General features: G+C 42.5%; 1 protein-coding gene and 1 long non-coding RNA gene across 2 annotated transcripts in view; one reads left to right on the top strand and one right to left on the bottom strand.

Moving 5' to 3' along the window:
• Positions 1-18,391, top strand: part of PAK5 (p21 (RAC1) activated kinase 5) — a 313,813-nt gene that overhangs the window by 285,109 nt on the left and 10,313 nt on the right. The window contains exons 5-7 of the mRNA XM_002710976.5: positions 1,730-2,221; positions 6,007-6,140; positions 9,798-9,924. Coding sequence (XP_002711022.1) covers positions 1,730-2,221; positions 6,007-6,140; positions 9,798-9,924 — 753 coding nt within the window. The remainder of the gene's footprint in view (positions 1-1,729; positions 2,222-6,006; positions 6,141-9,797; positions 9,925-18,391) is intronic.
• Positions 1,948-16,399, bottom strand: LOC127491004 (uncharacterized). The gene is made up of 4 exons (XR_011379990.1): positions 15,715-16,399; positions 7,710-7,877; positions 6,410-6,721; positions 1,948-2,452 (listed from the first exon to the last, which is right to left on the bottom strand). It is a non-coding gene; the product is annotated as an uncharacterized lncRNA (long non-coding RNA).

Below are 18,391 nucleotides of genomic sequence, written 5' to 3'. Positions count from 1 at the left end.
GTGTGAGGAACTCAATTTTTAATTTTTATTTAATTTTCATCAACTTTAAATAGGTGCCTGTGATCAGTAACTACCATATTAAAGATGTTTGGAGTGGATGGCACGGAGTGGGAGGGAGCAACTTAATATCATTCTATGTACTTCCTGCTAGAGTGATAGAGACTTACTGGTGCATTGTGTTAAGAAAGACTCTGAGGTCCAATCAACAAATCTTTTTTTTTTTTTTTTTTTTTTTTTTTGACAGGCAGAGTGGACAGTGAGAGACAGACAGAGAGAAAGGTCTTCCTTTGCCGTTGGTTCACCCTCCAATGGCCACCGCGGCCGGCGCGCTGCGACCGGCGCACCGCGCTGATCCGATGGCAGGAGCCAGGAGCCAGGTGCTTTTCCTGGTCTCCCATGGGGTGCAGGGCCCAAGCACCTGGGCCATCCTCCACTGCACTCCCTGGCCACAGCAGAGAGCTGGCCTGGAAGAGGGGCAACCGGGACAGAATCCGGCGCCCCAACCGGGACTAGAACCCAGTGTGCTGGCGCCGCTAGGCGGAGGATTAGCCTAGTGAGCCGCGGCGCCGGCAACAAATCTTTTTAAATACATTTTATGTAGCCAGCCTTGTGTGCTCATCTTACAAATGAGTGTGTTGACAGGGGCCAGTGTTGTGGTATAGTAAGTAAAGCCACCATCTGCAATGCTGGCTTCCCCAAAGGGCACCAGTCCATGTCCCTGCTCCCCTACTTCCAATCCAGCTCCTTGCTAATGGTCTCAGAAAAGCAACTGAAGATAGCCCAAGTGTGTGGCATCTGCCACTCACATAGAAGACCCAGTTGAAGCTCTTGGCTTTGGCCTGGTCCATCCCTGACTGTTGTGGTCACTGGGGAGTGAACCAGCAGATAGAAGATCCCTTTCTCTCTGTAACTCTGACTTTCAAATAAAATATTTTTTTAAAAAAAGAATGCATTGATAAATCACCATGTCTACCCTGGGTAAGGAAGGTAATGTGGCCTGGTGTGGTTCAGTGATCTCAGTCATTCCAGGGGTGGCCAGAGTTCCTGCCTGGTCCTTCCCAGGGAGTGAAAGCTGGGAGCTACACCTCCTCTCTTGTAAGAGCGATTCCTTCCCCAGCTTCCTCTGCCCCTGATCTGGCTGCCCTCCCATTCTCCTCCACTAAATCCCTCAACCCACCTTTCAAAAGGTGCAGTGTTCTTTGCTGGGGTCTTTTTGGGCACTGGCCAAACATCACTTCCATGTGTACTCCTGAAAATTTGGGTTCCCCTTAATTATGTTTGTACGTAGTGGGTGAGTAGTTTCTGGTCCACGCTGAAACAAAAGCTGCTTCGCACAGGGAGCTATGTCTTACCTCGTACCTACATCTATTCCTCTGTGTGTGTGGATACTTCATTCCACCCTTGAATATGTGACTTCAGAAGCAAGGGAAGGGGCTTCCTACCCCTGAAATTTCGGCCCAGAATGCTAGCTGAAGACAACATCCTTTAACAGGAGATGGGATCTTTCATTTCAGAATAAGAAAATAAGGCTTAAGCAGAAAATACACCTTGGGTGCACAGCAGTACGAGAAGACAACTGTCCAGATTTACTCAGCACTCAATACCTGGCATCTCCCTCCATCACTTCTGATGGTCTTCATTCTGCCAGCTGTAAGTTGGCTCACTAACCTGAGGGGTGTGCTGCTGTTCAGTTCTAACATGCGAATGGTCTCTGTCCCTGTCTTCCCAGGTGGACTATGATCGAGCACAGATGGTCCTCAGCCCACCACTGTCAGGGTCCGACACCTACCCCAGGGGCCCCGCCAAACTACCTCAAAGTCAAAGCAAAGGGGGCTATTCCTCCAGCAGCCACCAGTACCCATCTGGGTACCAAAAAGCCTCCCTATACCACCACCCTTCCCTGCAGACCAGCTCGCAGTACATCTCCACCGCCTCTTACCTGAGTTCTCTCAGCATCTCATCCAGCACCTACCCTCCTCCCAGCTGGGGCTCCTCCTCAGACCAGCAGCCCTCCAGGGTGTCCCACGAACAGTTTCGGGCTGCCCTGCAGCTGGTGGTCAGCCCAGGGGACCCCAGGGAGTACCTGGACAACTTTATCAAAATTGGGGAAGGGTCGACGGGCATTGTGTGCATCGCCACTGAGAAACACACAGGGAAACAAGTTGCGGTGAAGAAGATGGACCTCCGGAAGCAACAAAGGCGAGAGCTGCTTTTTAACGAGGTGAGTGATGTGTCTGGCTCACCCTTTCTCGCCTATGTAACGTTTATTTCCCATTTTAAAAAATTATACATGTACATTTTAGGACTTTAGAAAACCACTGAAAGCATTAAGATAAAAATTGCATCATCTTCCCTTCTCATCTTTTTCCATGATGTTTGGCTGTTCCCGTTATGGAGTACTTCATGCACATCAGCCACAGCAACCATAGGAGGTGGAAATACTTGATCACTGCTTCAGATAAGAGGAAACCTGTGTTCAGGCAGGTGAATGACTAGCCCAGGGTGGAACAGTAGGTTTATTGCACACCTGGAATTTGAATCCCAGTCTAGCAGATCCCAAAGCCTCATGCTACACTGTCTACAGGGGTATATGTACATTTTACACTGTTATGATATCATGCACGCAGTGTGTAGCTAAGTTTTCCTACCAATTTTTCTAATAAACAGAGGTCAGTTTACCAATGGACTATCGCTGTACAGGAACTTTAACATATTTTATGTTCTTAACTATAAAAAGAATGAGGGTAGGTGTTTGGTCTAGTGGTTAAGATGTTGATTAAGATGCTTATTCCATGTTCTGCATTAGAGTGCCTGGGTTCAGTTCCTAGTCTGCTCCCGATTCCAGCTTCCTGCCCATGCAGGCCCTGAGAGGCAGGTGATAGCTCACGTAGATGGATCCCTGCCACCCATTTGGGAGACCTGAATGGAGTTCCAAGCTCCTGACTGTCACAGGCCCTGCTGTGGCCATTGCAGGCATTTGAGGAGTGAAACAACAGATGGGAGCTCTGTCTGTCTCTCTCTCCCATTCAGTCTCCCTCACTAATAATAATAAAAAAAAAATAGTGAATTCTTCCTGTAGAAAATATGTAAAATGGAAAATATTCCACAAAATACCTAAGCATCCCACAATAGCCTACATTACTTCAGTATTTTCTTTCTATAATTTTTCTATTTACATATTTCTTGTATTTAGCATAAGGATAATTCTATATATGTGGGTTGGTAACTTCCTGATTTCACTTAATATTGATGTCATGTTAATAAAATTAATATAAAATAAGACACTAATATATAAATTATGTATCTATTAATATAAAATACATTGACATATTTTCATAACTATATGTCAAAATATTTAATAACCTAATAATCTTCTATCATGTTCATGTATCAAATTCATTAAAATGATCTCTGACTTATGTTTCCAATTTGTCACTTTAATAATCTTACAATGAGTATTATTACACTTCAGTTCTTGGCCTCATATCTGATCATTTCTTTAGTTTCCTGGAGGTAGAAGGAACAGATCAAATGATATATAAATGTCATTTTTGAGAAATTATTGATGGTGTTGATTTTCAGAAAGCTTGTATTAATTTGGACCCTCACCAACAGTCCTTTTGCACCCTCACTTGTATCCGATTGGATGCTAACATGTTGTCTCTGTTAACTTTATAGACATGGATAAATCTTACTATTTTAATTAGCCTTTTTATTATTAGAGAGGTTCAGTCCCTTTTTATAGTTATAGGTCATTTTTATTTCTTCATTAAACCATATGTCCTTTGCAGTTTTCAATTAGGATGTTAAAATTTGTCTTATTAATGTATAAGAGCTCTTGATCTATTAAGGAATTAACCCTCTTCTGTGTATTTCTTGTATATATTGTTCCCCTGCTTCATTTATCTTTAAAATCACTTGTCATTTAAGAGCTCTAAAACAGATGGGAAAGCATGAGTAACGGTGTCAGAAAACACACACATTTTGGAATATTGTCCCCTTGGTAATTTTGTGAGAGTCTTGGAGAGAGAATTGAGTGTTTGTGGGTGAGAGATCTAAGTCCTAAAGATGTCAAGTCACGATGTCAGCATTAGATAATGTCAGTCTCTCACAAGGGGTGTTCACACCTCCTAACTCCCAAAACAAGCTAGGGCCACCTGACCACTCTGGTTGTGAGATTTCATGTTCTCTCAGAAGTATGTAGGAATTGTTTGGTCCGTAAGTAGGCACTTCACAAATGTACTTGTCTGTAATTTTGGCCCCCTCTTCCATGAAGGATTCCAAGGCAGCCCTGGCGACCTCCACTCATCTCCAGCTCTAAGGACTGCTCATTTCTTAGGCACACCCTGAGTTTCATGGAGTCCCATCCTCCCAATCTACTACTCCTGATTTCTGAAATTTGTTTTCAAACCACAATTCCAGAATAGACAGGGCAATATTATATAAACAACCCTATAATTGGTTATTTTGTAAAAGATTTATTATTTATTTATTATTTATTTATTTATTCAAAAGGCAGAGCAACAGAGAGAGGGGGAAAGAGAGAGAGAGAGGCAGGGGCGGGAGAAAGATAGAACTTCCATCCATTGGTTCACACCCCAAATAGCTGTAACAGTCAGGTCTTGGCCAGGCTAAATGCAAGAGCCAGGAACTCCATCCTGGTCTCTCACATGGTAGGTGGCAGGAACCCAAGGACTTGAGCCATCTTCCACTGCCTTCCCAGACACATTAGCAAGGAGATAGATCAGAAGCAAAGCAATCAAGACTCAAACCAACACTTTAACATGGGGTTTCAGTATCAAAAGCAGTGGCTTAACTCTGTACCACAATGCTGGCCCCTGTAATTGATTATTTAACTCTAATTCTGACAAATTGACTAGAAGCTGCCACATGGTAGCAATTCCTAGAAGTTCATTCCAGCAACCTGGCTCAAGTTAGTCTTTTTTTATGCTTATATCATATTTACTTTTACCTTTAATATATATTTGGAGGAAGGCATTTAGTCTAGCAGTTAAGACACTAGTTTTAGATACCCATATCCCATAAGAGAGTGACTGGATTTGATTCCTAGCTCTGGCTTCTACTGTAGCTTCCTGGTAATGCAAACCCTGGGAGGCAGAGGTGATAGCTCCAGTAATTGTGTTCCTCTCATCCACTCTGGGAACCCTGGATTGCATTTCTGGCTTCTTCACCCCTTGTCCAGCTTCCATGATGTAGGCATTTGGAGAGTGAACTGGGAGACAGGAGCTCACTGCTCTTTCTTTCTCCCTATCCCCCCTCCCTCCCTCCTTGCCAAATAAATATTTTTTTAAATGTTAAACATATACTCTTTGTATTCAACCCAAATCTCACTCAGATTCAACCAAGACCTTCTCCCAAGAAATTCATTCTCTTATGGAGCTGAGCACACTCAGTCACTGAAAGTGACAACTCTGTTAGGTTAACCAACAGTAGAGCATAGACAATGTGTTCTGTAGGAGACCCTTAGGGATATCTGTTCACATCTCCCCACAACAGTCATCTAAACTCCTTGTCCAGGGCAGGGAGCATCCAGCTCACAGGCCATATATGGTCCACGAAATCATTTGGCCCTGCCAAGACAATCACAGGTAGAACCTGAAATTCCATAAAGCTAAAGCAGCCTATTTTTAAGTTGATAATTTTGAGTGGCCCACTACAGATGTTATAAATATCCAATGGCCCTTGGCAAAAAAAATTTTCCCATTCCTGATCCTTGGCATGGTTCACCTGTTTTCATTTCAATCTTTCTCCCTGCTATGCTTCCATCCACTATCTGTTGGACCTGGCATTTTCTCATGCATTTATTTTGCTTTTATTCCTGTTACTTACCCTTGATGTCTTTTGTTTATGATACAGTTCTGAATAAATTTCTTCCATAAACTCTAACTCTAACCAATTGTACTTACAATGTGGTTAGCCACAAGAGGATAAAAAGCCAAATTTCCTCTTCATACATCAAAAAGTGTGTCTTTCTTGTGCACCCAGGTTGTGATTATGCGGGATTACCACCATGACAATGTGGTTGACATGTACAACAGCTACCTTGTTGGTGATGAGCTCTGGGTGGTCATGGAGTTCCTAGAAGGTGGTGCCTTGACAGACATCGTTACTCATACCAGGTAATTCTATTACCCATTCAAGATGTTTGTTGTTCTCCTCTAGAGCAAGGCCACAGTCACTATGTTTGCCAACTCTTCATAACTTTTAAGCCCTATGGATTAAGGGACCATGACTATCTTTCCTGTATTGCCTAGAATGTCTGTTATAATACCCTACATGGATAGTTCATTCATTCTCCCTGCCTGCAGAGGATCATTGATACCCATTGATTCAAAATCAGCAAACTTTTTAGAATGATGTTGCAGTAAAAAATAATACAATGTCTTACCACCAACATGGATTTCTTAAATTGAGTTTTTTTCTCTTGAGTTGATATCTCATTGCTATGTGCTAAAACCACCAAGGGTATCTGGGAAAACAAAAGGCAGGTAGGCAGGTAGAAGAGCAATCAAAATTGTATGTCAAAATAAGAAATCTACATGGGAGAAAAATATGTTTTAAAATAGTCTTATAAGTACCAATGGTAATTACCAGCCTATAGCATCAGCTACTTGCCTCCCTGATATGCCAGTTCCAGTCATATCAAAGTGTTTATTGAGCAGCTTTTATATGCCAGACTCTTTGATAAGTGTTGGAGATTCTGAAGAGACAAAAGAATAAGGTCCAGATATATCTTTTGGGGGAATTCCCAGAGAAGAAAATACATTATAGTACCTTGCAGAATTAAAAGGATGAATATAAGTCATATAGAAGAATACCATAAGCAGAGTAAAGAAAAATTTGTAATGGGTTCTGAGGGATGAATAAGAGTTTACTAAGAAGCAAATGAGAGTGGAAGGGCATTGAAGGCAGAGGACAGAATATGTGCTAAAACAGTACCTCTCATTTCAAAATGTATATGGATCACTGCAGATCTTATTTAAATGCAGATCATGATTTAATAGGGAGTGTGTAAAACCGCATGTCTAACAAGCTCTCAGGGGATCCCAGTGCTGCTGGTTATGGGCCACACTTAGAGATTCAACATTCTAAGGAACAGACATGTAAAACAGCTGTAGGAAACTAAGTTAGGTGTTGCTGGTGAATAATATGACAGAGTAATAAGGTGTATTTGTAATAGGAAAACAAGCGAATAAGGACCAGTAAGGAGAGGCATTGGATATTAACTGATGTCACTGAAATGGTCCCCAAATCAAAAGTGGATCCAAGGGGCCAATGCTGTGGTATAGTGGCTGCTCCACTTCCAATCCAGCTGTCTGCTATGGCCTGGGAGAGCAGTGGAAGATGGCCCAAGTGCTTGATCCCCTGTACCTGCATAGGAGACCTGGAAGAAGCTCCTGGCTCCTGGTATCAGATCTGCCCAGCTCCAGCCATTGTGAATATTTGGGGAGTGAACCAGTGGATGGAGGATCTCTCTCCCTCTCCCTCTCCCTCTCCCTCTCCCTCTCCCTCTCCCTCTCCCTCTCCCTCTCCCTCTCCCTCTCCCTCTCCCTCTCCCTCTCCCTCTCTCTCTCCCTCTCTCTGCATCTGCCTCTCTAACTCTGTCTTTCAAATAAATAAATGTTAAAAAAGTGATCCAATTAAATGACAATAGGTAGAAGGCAAGATATCAAGAAAGTATTGCAAACCTGGAGTAGGATAGAAGATGCTGCTGTTTCACCAATAAAATTAAAGCATTCCATTCCTGTGCTGCTCTCAGTGTATCATAAACCATCAAAGAGACAGGAGAAAAGACATCATATTTGTCACCAGCATTTCAACCGGCAGTCCATTGTTGGTGTCGGCGTGAAACAGGCCTGCCAAAAAATACATATGCTCACCTTAATTTATAGAAACAAATATTCTGGAGCAATCCAAGAAAAAGACAAATATGATTTATACATTAAGCAAATAGTAGAAATATGTCAAGGGAGAGGCTTTTTTCAGGAGCTCACATGGCTACTCATGTCAGCTCTTCCTTTGTCAAAGTGCCTTTCTGTTCTTGCTTCGTGTTAGTGGAATCCACTTCAGAGCTAGCCTCTCCAGAATCCATTGTATTTTCTAATTTTTCTCCCTCTAGTTTTGTCAACTAATTTCTCTTTAAAGGCAGAGCAGCTCCCAAAACCAAGAAGAAATTGTGCATCAAAGAATACCATGAATATTTATAATCTGAAATTCTTAAGCTAATAATTTGGAGCATTTCCTATAGTCAATATTAAATCTCTGTGTTGTTGAATGATTACTTGATTGACTGATAGAACATCTAATCCATTGCTACTTCAAGTGTGGTCTGAGGACTTGGAAGTTTGGTGGAAATATTGGATCTCAAGATCTTTCCCAGATCAATTAGATCAGAATTCATGCTCTATCCTAGTGCTTATTGTGTTTCTCATACATACTGAAGTTTTATTATTAACCCAGCATCTAGTTAAATTACTTCCTTCTGATTTCCAGGAACAGAGAGTTCCAGAAAGAAAGGAAAGTTCTTGGCATGATCAGTTGCTTCATACATTGACTTATGTTATCTTCACACATCTCTAAAAGGCAGGTGTGGATGGGCCTGGCTATCAGATGATGAAGTTGCAGCTCAGAGATGAAAAGAATCTTTCTCAAGATCACATATTTAGTAATTGACTGGAGTTTTCCAGGGCAATCTTTAAATTTGGGTTTTGGCCTCTGACTCCTCGGATAGTCTCCTCTGTCTACATGAGGCTCGTTTTATTTAGTTGTTATTTAAAGGGTGACACCCAATATCGCTCTGTATTAGGGAGGAAATCAGTGATTTCAGATGATAGCTGACTCTTTTTCTTAAGATTTATTCATTTATTTGAAAGGCAGAATTACACAGAGAGAGAAGGAGAGGAAGAGAGAGAGAGAGAGAGAGAGAGGACTTCCATCCGCTGGTTCACTCCCCAGTTGACCACAACTGCTGGAGCTGCGCCCATCTGAAGCCAGGAGCTTCTTCCGGGTATCCCACAGGGATGTAGGGGCCCAAGGACTTAGGCCATCTTCCACTGCTTTCCCAGGCCATAGCAGAGAGCTGGGTGGGAAGTGGAGCAGCTGGGACTAGTATCGGAGCCCATATGGGATGCTGGCACCGCAGGCAGAGGCTTAACCTACTACACCACAGCGCTGGCCCCTAACTGAATCATTTTTGAGGACACTGAGCAGCCCCTGCTGTCCAAGTAATTCTCCCCCTAGATTCCTCAATGGTTGAATTATTTAATTCATTAGAAAAATCTATTCTTTTGAGTGGCAAGGACAAGTGTGGGACAGAAATATAAAGTGAAAAAACATGGGTTCCGAACTTGAAGTGAGACAAGGTGTGAACCATGACCTGGCCACTTCTTCAGTTGTGTAACTTTTGTCTATCACTGGACCTCCATTTCCTCCTCTGAAACCCAAAACACCCCCTTCACAGGGGTTCAGCCTTGAAAGGTGGTAGCATATGTCAGTGCTGTGCCTCCTTCTTCATTCACTGGGTCCATTCACTAGAATATCATCCATTCTCACCTAGCTACTTTATAGGTCCGATTTCCTCTGACAGAAGATGCCTGGAGCTACCTGACCCTCTTGCAAGAGGAGAGAGAGGGTGAATGGAATAAGTTAAGCTCCAGATATGCAAAAGGCTGGAGAGCATGGGCTGATTCACCAGAATCCACAAAACCTGCCCCTCTTGAACATTTCCAAGATGTTTTTAAACCTGTCTTGATTCTTGCCTGCTATTTTCTTCCTAGAATGAATGAAGAACAGATAGCTACTGTCTGCCTGTCAGTTCTGAGAGCACTCTCCTACCTTCACAACCAGGGAGTGATTCACAGGGACATAAAGAGTGACTCCATCCTGTTGACCAGTGATGGCCGGGTAAGATTTTCACGTTGGGCCCCTCCACAGTGTACTTGTCACTTGCTCTGTCATGGACATTAGTCACAAAACTCCCACCGCTCTCCCCAAAAGGCTTATAAAAAGGAAATTACCATCCCATCATCTGTGTCATCCTGTTAGTCAGAATTATCTGCGACCTGAATATGATGGATAATATGCCTCTTTGACAATAAGAGCAGGAAGTAACGGAAACTGGAAATTTCTTTCTTTCTCTTTTTCTGCCACATTGCTCTTTCTGTTGACAGACAGGAGCTGCCTTTTCTGGGTCTTTGTCCACCTTTGTTATGTGACTATGCATCTCTATAGTATCTCTCAGATGCCCTTCTTTTAGGTAATGTGAGGAGAGTCTGATCAGGGGACAATTTATAAAAGTATGAGCAGATGTAGAAAAACCTACAAGGAGCAGTACACACAAGGATTAGTACAATTCTCTGGAGTGGAACACTACTTTCACTAACCCATGCTGAAGGAGGTAAGGTGCAAGCTGACTACTGAAATCTGGATATAGGGATTGCTTGGTGGGAGTTGTGTTCTTCAAAGCAAATCAGACCACAGTGAATCTGCAAGATGAGAACGGGGGAACAAATCTCCCAGCCTCGCTCTGTCCCTTCCTTCTGATCACCAGTGAGTGCTCCCTGTTGGCTAAAGCCAGCCAGGAGGTGTCAATGCAGTAAGTGTAAGTTGACTTCCCAAGGCTTAAAGAAAGAGAACACATCTGGAGGGACAAACAGAAGATACTCCTCACACCAGCACATCTCCTGGTCCAGGGTTCTGCAGGTCCCATCAGTACAACCTGCTCAAAGGACTCTGATGAAACTCAAAAGCCACACCTGGGTACAGAATGTAGGATACAACAGCAAAAGGGTGGGCATTTGGCCTAGCAGTAGGGTTGCCCACATTGGATATGGGAGTACCTGGGCGTGAGTCCTGGCTCTGGCTCCCAATGCCTGCTTTCTGCTAAGAGAGACTTAGTGGCCTGAGTAGTTAGATCCTTCCCACCCACATGGGAGACCTGGATTTTCTGACTCCTAGCTTCAATTCTGTCCAGTTCCAGCAGTTGCAGTAGTAACAAAATGAACCAGTGAATAGGAACTAGCTTTCTCTCTCTCTCTCTCCTCCCTTGTCCCTCTCCCCCTTCCATTCCCTCTCTTCCCCTCCTTCTCCCTTTTTCTCTACCACTCAGCATCCAAGGAAGTAGTGAGTTGACATTCCAAGGAAGGTCTACTTAGATGGGAGAGTTAGAAAGCATAGAATTTTTACCATTAGGCACTTTTATCTACCACTTCCACCCAAACTTCCCACCAGAAGTAGTGGGATGAATGGAGCCAGTCATTGCATTGGTGTACCTGTCTTTACAACCTAGCAACCTCAGCCATGTGGCAATGTTCATGTCAATTCAGAATTTGCCCAAGAATGATCAAAAGGCTGCCAGAAGAAACTGCCCAAGCACTTTGACTTTTCTTTTCTTGCTTCAAAAATTTGTAGATTTTATTGTAGAAAATTCAATAGATTCAAAAAAATATGGAGGATAAAATAAGAATTACCCATAATCCATGACCTATTTCTCTCATATGTATATATATATGGAAGTATGAGTGAAATAGTATGAGAGAAATATGAAAGTATGAAATAAATATACACACACACACACACACACACATCATTTTCAAACCTGGGCTTGTGTTTAATGGATAATTTTCAAGTCTTGCCTTTTGCATTGCCCTGATTAAAACTTTTTTAAAAGGAGAAATACAGGAGATGTATCATTCAGATGTTGCCACATCATAAACCATTCATCACTTAGTGGCTAATAACAAAAACCATTTATTTGCTCACATATCTGTGAGTCAGTATTTGGGCTGATTTCAGCTGGAACAGTTTGTTTCTGCTCCTCACAGTGTTAGTTGAGCTCAATCTTACATTTCTGATCAGCCTACATTTGTTAACCTCAATTATCTGGCAGTTGGCTGGCTCTCAGCGGCAACTGCAGAGGTCACTGGGCCAAGTATCACTCCTCTTCTAGCAGAGTAGCCCCAGCTTATTCACGCAAGTCCCTATGGCAAGGTTTGTAAGCAGCAAGAGAGGCAAGCTCTGAATCACAAGCCCTTTCAACCCCTCTGTTTATATCTCATCTGCTAAAGTAAGTCATACCACATAGCCAAATCCAGATTCAAGGGCTAGAAAGATGGACTCACCTTTGGATCAGAGAAAAGGCAAAGTCACACTGCAAATGGATGTGACACCGGGAAAGGAACATTTTGTGTCCATTTTTGACTAATCTTCCATAGAACAGGAGAGCTATGGGAAAGGACAGGAATCCTCTCCTGGTCTGACTCACAAACCATGTAGGTGAAGCCTCACAATCTCAGAACAGCAAAACATTGAACTGGTCCAGGAAGAAAGCTCTGGAGACTGGTATTTACAGAGAAGACAAGACAGAGAGCTTTCAATCCAGGTTCCCTTCCTGTGTTTCTGGAAATAGATGGTGTTCATATTTCACTATAGTTGTAAAAATTGCTAGCATTAGAATAACTGCTCATTTCTTTGCAACTTCTTATGAATTCATTGTTACTTCAAAATAAAAAGCTAAGAAAAATTACAGTAAATTGCTCAAATTTAAAATAATTTAAATAATACTTCCTGGGCCATTTTTCACTAATTATCCATGGCCATGAGTAATATCTAGCAAGTCACTAGTAGTTGATAAGCTGGGGAAATGTGGTATTTGAAGTTTGAAAGATAAAAATAAATAGCATGTCATAAAGTGATGGCTCAAGAATTTATGTAAATTGTGTAAAACTCTCAGAAGTACACCAGGTACAAGGTTGATACTCAGAATGCATTCCCTATATCCATGTAATTCAGTGTTAAGCAGTTAAACCACAATCTGACCTTGGCCCCTGGCTTGTATTTGAGAAGATGAAACTAAAAGGCAAGGGGACAGTGAGTAACCTTTATCAAATTCATTGGCTGAAATGGAATTCAGACCCAAGTCCTGCTAAACCCAGTGAATCTATTGAAGAGGAGCTCACACAAGTGGTCTTTCTGATCTCACTTATTTTTAAAATAAATTGTCACACTTTGAAACTTGGGAGATTTCACAAAAAATGTTAGATTCTTCTTTTTCTTGAAAAACAAACAAACAACTTCTAGCAACCCATCCCTGAATGCACCTGTGGAAGTAATAGAGAGTGAATGGCTCAGAGCAAATGTTGCTGGTACCCCACCCAGATCTCTCTGGAACCTCCGATGTCAGGGAATCACTGGCCCCACCTTCAAATGCCACCACCTGCACTCTGTCTGGGGGTTTCTCTGGCCACTGAAGCCTGATCTTGCAGATCAAGCCAGGATAGAAATTCCAGGGAATTAATGTTCAGCCTCCCCAGAGCAGCCCTGCAACATGTATTGGGATTTGATGTGTAGGTATACAAACACCCCAGCTCTTTCCCTGGGATGCAATGGCTGCCAGGCACTTGTCCCACACAGTCTCCGAGATTTCCTCAGTAGAATAAAGTGTCAGTTCTTCTTAGTAACAAACTCCTGATTGGCTGCTATCCTTTCCTTGTCCGATCACCAGCATGTATTTCCAGAATAAAAATCTTGCACTGAGTCCTTGCCTTAAGGTGTATTTGGTAGCATGAGGGGCCCCAAACTAATACAATGATCAGAGATAAGATAATATGCCTGTGCCCTCTGACCCAGAGAATTTGATCTGGAATGAAGGAAAGGGAAAGGACCATAGACCAGCAGCCAGGGCCTTGGGATCAGTTTACCTCCTATTTACTGAACCCTTGATAATTAGCTGGAAGCCAGTATCTCTTTTCATCAGTGGTACATACCCCTGCTGTTTCAGTGTGACCTGTTTGATTCATTGATATTTGCCTGACTCACTTAAGCATTAGGGTTTGTTCTCTCTCAAATAACTAGAATTTTACAATTAGAAGACCTAAGGATTATTTCCCAAATGCTGATCCAAGAGTCTCTGAGATACGCCCACACCTCTTTTCATCCTCCCTTCCTGGTACTCCACAGAGCTAACTTTTTCTAATGCAGAGAGCACAGCATGAAAAGTCAGGAAACTCAGGTTAGTACCAGTCCACCACTGTTGGACAGCCTTGAGCAAGTGCCTAGCAGTCTGCCACATAGCAGGGACTGGCTAGGGTCTAGTTTCACCTCTATGATTTCCCCCACCCCACACACCCTGTATTTTTGGATTTGGCAGCCGAAGAAGTGAGCCTTAAGTAGTACTGGAGCACCATCCTCAGTCTGGCCTCTTTGACTCCCTCTCTCAGTTCATTTATCCCTGGGCCCTTGCTCCCCTTAAGGCAGAAGTTATCAAACTTCAATGAGCATCAGAATCCACAGGCTAACTTGATAAAAAAAAATAAAATGGGTTTCTGGGCTCCACTCCTGATAACTTATTCAACCAGAGTTGATGGTACCCAGAAACCTGCAGTTCCAACAAGATATCAGGAGATGCCAAGACTACACACTCGAGTACTTAGAAGAAGTACCCAGGTGTCAAACACAAAAGAAGACATCTTTTCCCTTGGCCAACACCTGAGCAGAAATAATTCTTTAGGTTGTATACAGTTGATCGAGCAAGGCGTTTACATTCTGTTTTTAACATGATGCTATCCTGTGGACCAGCTTTCTTTTGTTCAATCCCTTTCCGCTTCCTTCTGTAGGATCGTGATTTCCATCTAGATTATGCATATCTAGATGGATCTCAGGTCTAAATAGCAGCTTTGAACTCTAAACTCCAGTTTCTTGTGTGGTCCCAGTGTTACAGGCTGTATCTTCTGTTTTTAGGGTAACAATGTACTAGCTGCAGTTTTCTTAGCTTCTTAAAGAGACAAGAGTGCATTCCTAAGCAACCAAGTTATACAATTCTATCTAAAATAAGGCTCAGCTTAGATTCTGTGTGATCTGCTTTTAAGATCTGCCTACGGTGCTTTATTATGCTCATTACTTGAGTTCTCGTTATCTACTTGCAGATTTATTTGGACAAATGTTGTATACAATTATATTCTTTTAGAAAATTATCTCATTTATATACTTGGATGGGTAAAAAAAAAATCATGCAAAAGCACTTACACTCCCACAATAGAAGAACAGGCCTAGCTTCCAAATGTTGAGTTTCAGTTTCTCATCCTACATTTTGTCAGGGAGATGGTTATTAGTATGCCAGATTTGAAAGGGTTTGGTTCTTTTTGTGTTTGGCAAAGAGAAACCCACAATAGATACTGAAATGGAAAGCTACCAATACCAAAATGTTCATACATTCCTTAGTCATTTGGGTTTCTTAAATCTATAAGCAAACAAAATTTATCAGCATGATTGTTCTTCCTCTACTAGCTCTGTAGTAGGGTTACATATGTATGCATACTCTGGCTTTGGAAATAACCAACCACATGTGCACACATGTGTGTGAGCTTGTGTACACACACACATACACACACACACACATATGCACTGTAGTATCTTTATTTCCCAAAACCAGCCCAGACTTTTTCACCAAGCTCTATCTCTATTTACAGACTAAATTCTTTTATAAAGTCTATTTTCATTCAGGTCACTAAACTGTGTCTTTTTGAACTTTAATATATTGTCTATTAAAGTTCAACCACATTATTATATAGTTTGTTAACTTTAAAAACTCAGTCTCAGAATTAGTTGCCTCCAACTCTGTCCTCTCACTTGCCATTATCATTCTTTCTCACAAGGGGACTGAGAGAAGGGAAGAGAAGGATGGCATACGAGACTTACCTTCTTGCTCCTCTCTGGCCTTGCCTTGCTGTAGCTGGACTCTCCTGCTACCTGGATTGAAGATTTCCTGGTCCCATCAGTGGCTAAACTATTCAGGAGGGAACCTCTGTAGTATTTCACAGCTCTAGCTTCTTGCCTCAAATGTTGAAAATTGCCTTTTTGGCTGCCTTCTTAACTTGGCTGTAGGTTTGTACGAGGATTTTCCATCCCCTCGCTGATATTTGGAAGGAATTCTGGAATCTCACATACCACACATAAGCCACAGAAGGAGTAGCACTATCCAAGCTCAATTCCACCCATGCTAATGTTCTATTATCTCCATGAGAGCCACACTGAGCATGACTGGGGTTGGACACTCAGCTGGTTTTCGCTTTATGTCTGTTCCCATTGTTATGATATTACAATAATTTAGAGCTGGTTGGTTAATAGTGTTTCAAATCAGAATATCTCTATCACCCCAGTCTTTTCCTGCAACCCTCCCTTATCTCACTAAAATTTGTAACCATTCCCAGGTTAACTCCAGGATGCAGCTAGGCTTTATGTTATAAATTAATGTGGTTATTGCACATTTTGAATATTACCTCCTAATGCAAGTGCATATAGGATTTCTCCTCTCCCTTGTTGGTAGGAGCATGTGCGCTCCCCTGATATTTCTGAAACCCACCACTATCTGCTTGAGCTGGTAAGAAATGATGTGTAATAAGGAATATGGGACCTACTTTAATCAACATCACAATTCTCTCTCTCCTTCTGCAGATATCCCAGACCAAAAGTGGTAGATTGTAAGATTTTCACTTCTTCTAGATTAACAACCAATTATCAGTGTCATAGGCCTCCTTCTACACATCACAATGGAAATTCTATTATCTGAGTCCTCTTGGGTTGATTCTTTTTTTTTTTTTTTTTTTTTTTGACAGGCAGAGTGGACAGTGAGAGAGAGAGACAGAGAGAAAGGTCTTCCTTTGCCGTTGGTTCACCCTCCAATGGCCACCGCGGCCGGCGCGCTGCGGCCGGCGCACCGCGCTGATCCGATGGCAGGAGCCAGGAGCCAGGTGCTTTTCCTGGTCTCCCATGGGGTGCAGGGCCCAAGCACCTGGGCCATCCTCCACTGCACTCCCTGGCCACAGCAGAGGGCTGGCCTGGAAGGGGGGCAACCGGGACAGAATCCGGCGCCCCGACCGGGACTAGAACCCGGTGTGCCAGCGCCGCTAGGTGGAGGATTAGCCTAGTGAGCCGCGGCGCCGGCCAGGTTGATTCTTGATATGCCAGAGCAATTGAGAAAAATCGCCTTCCAGTCTTTGCCAAACCTAGTCTCCCTACTGCCAACTCGAACATACTGAAAATCCACCTGAGTGACTTCCAAGATTCTCCCAAATTTGATTCCTTTTCCTTTCACCACTGACATTCCTTAGGACTTTTTGCATACGCTGAAACCATTCTTAGGGACCAGGAGGTTTCCTGGAATGTGGGATTACCAGTGTTAGACATAGGGATGTCCCATGCAAATTGGAATTGATTAAGTCATCCAATGCTCTATTCCCCACTCTGAGTTTTGGCTCATACTTCTTTCTATATATTCAGTTCCAAACTTGAACTGCATCTTACTTCTTCCTGAGTTGTTCTCAGGAGCCCAGAGTGATCTCTCCCCTCTCCAGTTTCAAAAGAATTAGCACACATTCAATCTTGAACTGTTTTCTGGTGATGACTTTGTCGCTGTGGCTAGAGATGACATTCCCTGGGGAAGAAGCTCTGTTTTCTGATTGTGGAGCCTCACTGTGTTCCTTAGAGCTGGGAAAACAGTGGATAAACACATGCCACTAGGTTGATCTTATCTTATATTGTTACACACTCACATGATAGTAGATCATGTGATAGAAGTCACATCAGGGCTCTTTCTGAAACCACCATTGATATACTCAAGACAGTATACCAATATATTTAAGCAGTAGCAAGACCTGATGTCCCTCCCACCTTTTCAGGAACACTATCATCAATTTCCCTCACTCACTCATTTATTTATCTTTAACATCTACCTCTCCACTAACTCATTCTTTCAGCCTCTAACTTTGCTCAGTATAGACTGCTGATTCAATGCCTGAATCCTGGCTCTCTCACTTCCTACCCCTGTATCACTGGGCAAGTAACCTAACAACTTTACAACTTGGCCTACCTGTGTGTAAAATCCTACCTCATCAGTTTCTTGTAAGCACTTACAGTACAAGTAAAGTCCCTAGAGCATTACTTAGCATTCAGTAAGAGTTCAATGGGAATCAGTGAAAATGTATTAGTTTTCTTGCACTGCAGTCACAAATTGCCACAAATTTTGTGGCCTTTTATTCTCTGGGTGGAATTTGTTCTCTTACAAGTCAGGAAGCCTGAAGTCCAAAATCAACATGCTGGCTAGTTGGTTCCTTCTGGAAGCTTTGAGGGAGAATCTATATGACTCTCTCCTGGTTTCTGGTAACTGTTACCAATCCTCGGTGTTCCTTTGTAGACACAACACATGTCTTCACGTGGTCTTCTCTGTAGGTCTGTTTGTCATTCCCATTTCTTAGAAATAACACCAGCCTTTGGATTTAGGGCCTACCTTACTGCAACATGACCTTATTTTGGTTAGTTACAATCATGCATCACTCAATGACAGGGATGCATTCTGAGAAACACACCATTAAGAGAT

Source organism: Oryctolagus cuniculus, chromosome 11, assembly GCF_964237555.1.
Source record: "Oryctolagus cuniculus chromosome 11, mOryCun1.1, whole genome shotgun sequence".
In the NCBI taxonomy this organism is placed as follows: Eukaryota; Metazoa; Chordata; class Mammalia; order Lagomorpha; family Leporidae; genus Oryctolagus; species Oryctolagus cuniculus.
Note: the sequence above shows the minus strand (reverse complement) of the source record. Positions and strands in the feature narration are given on the sequence as shown.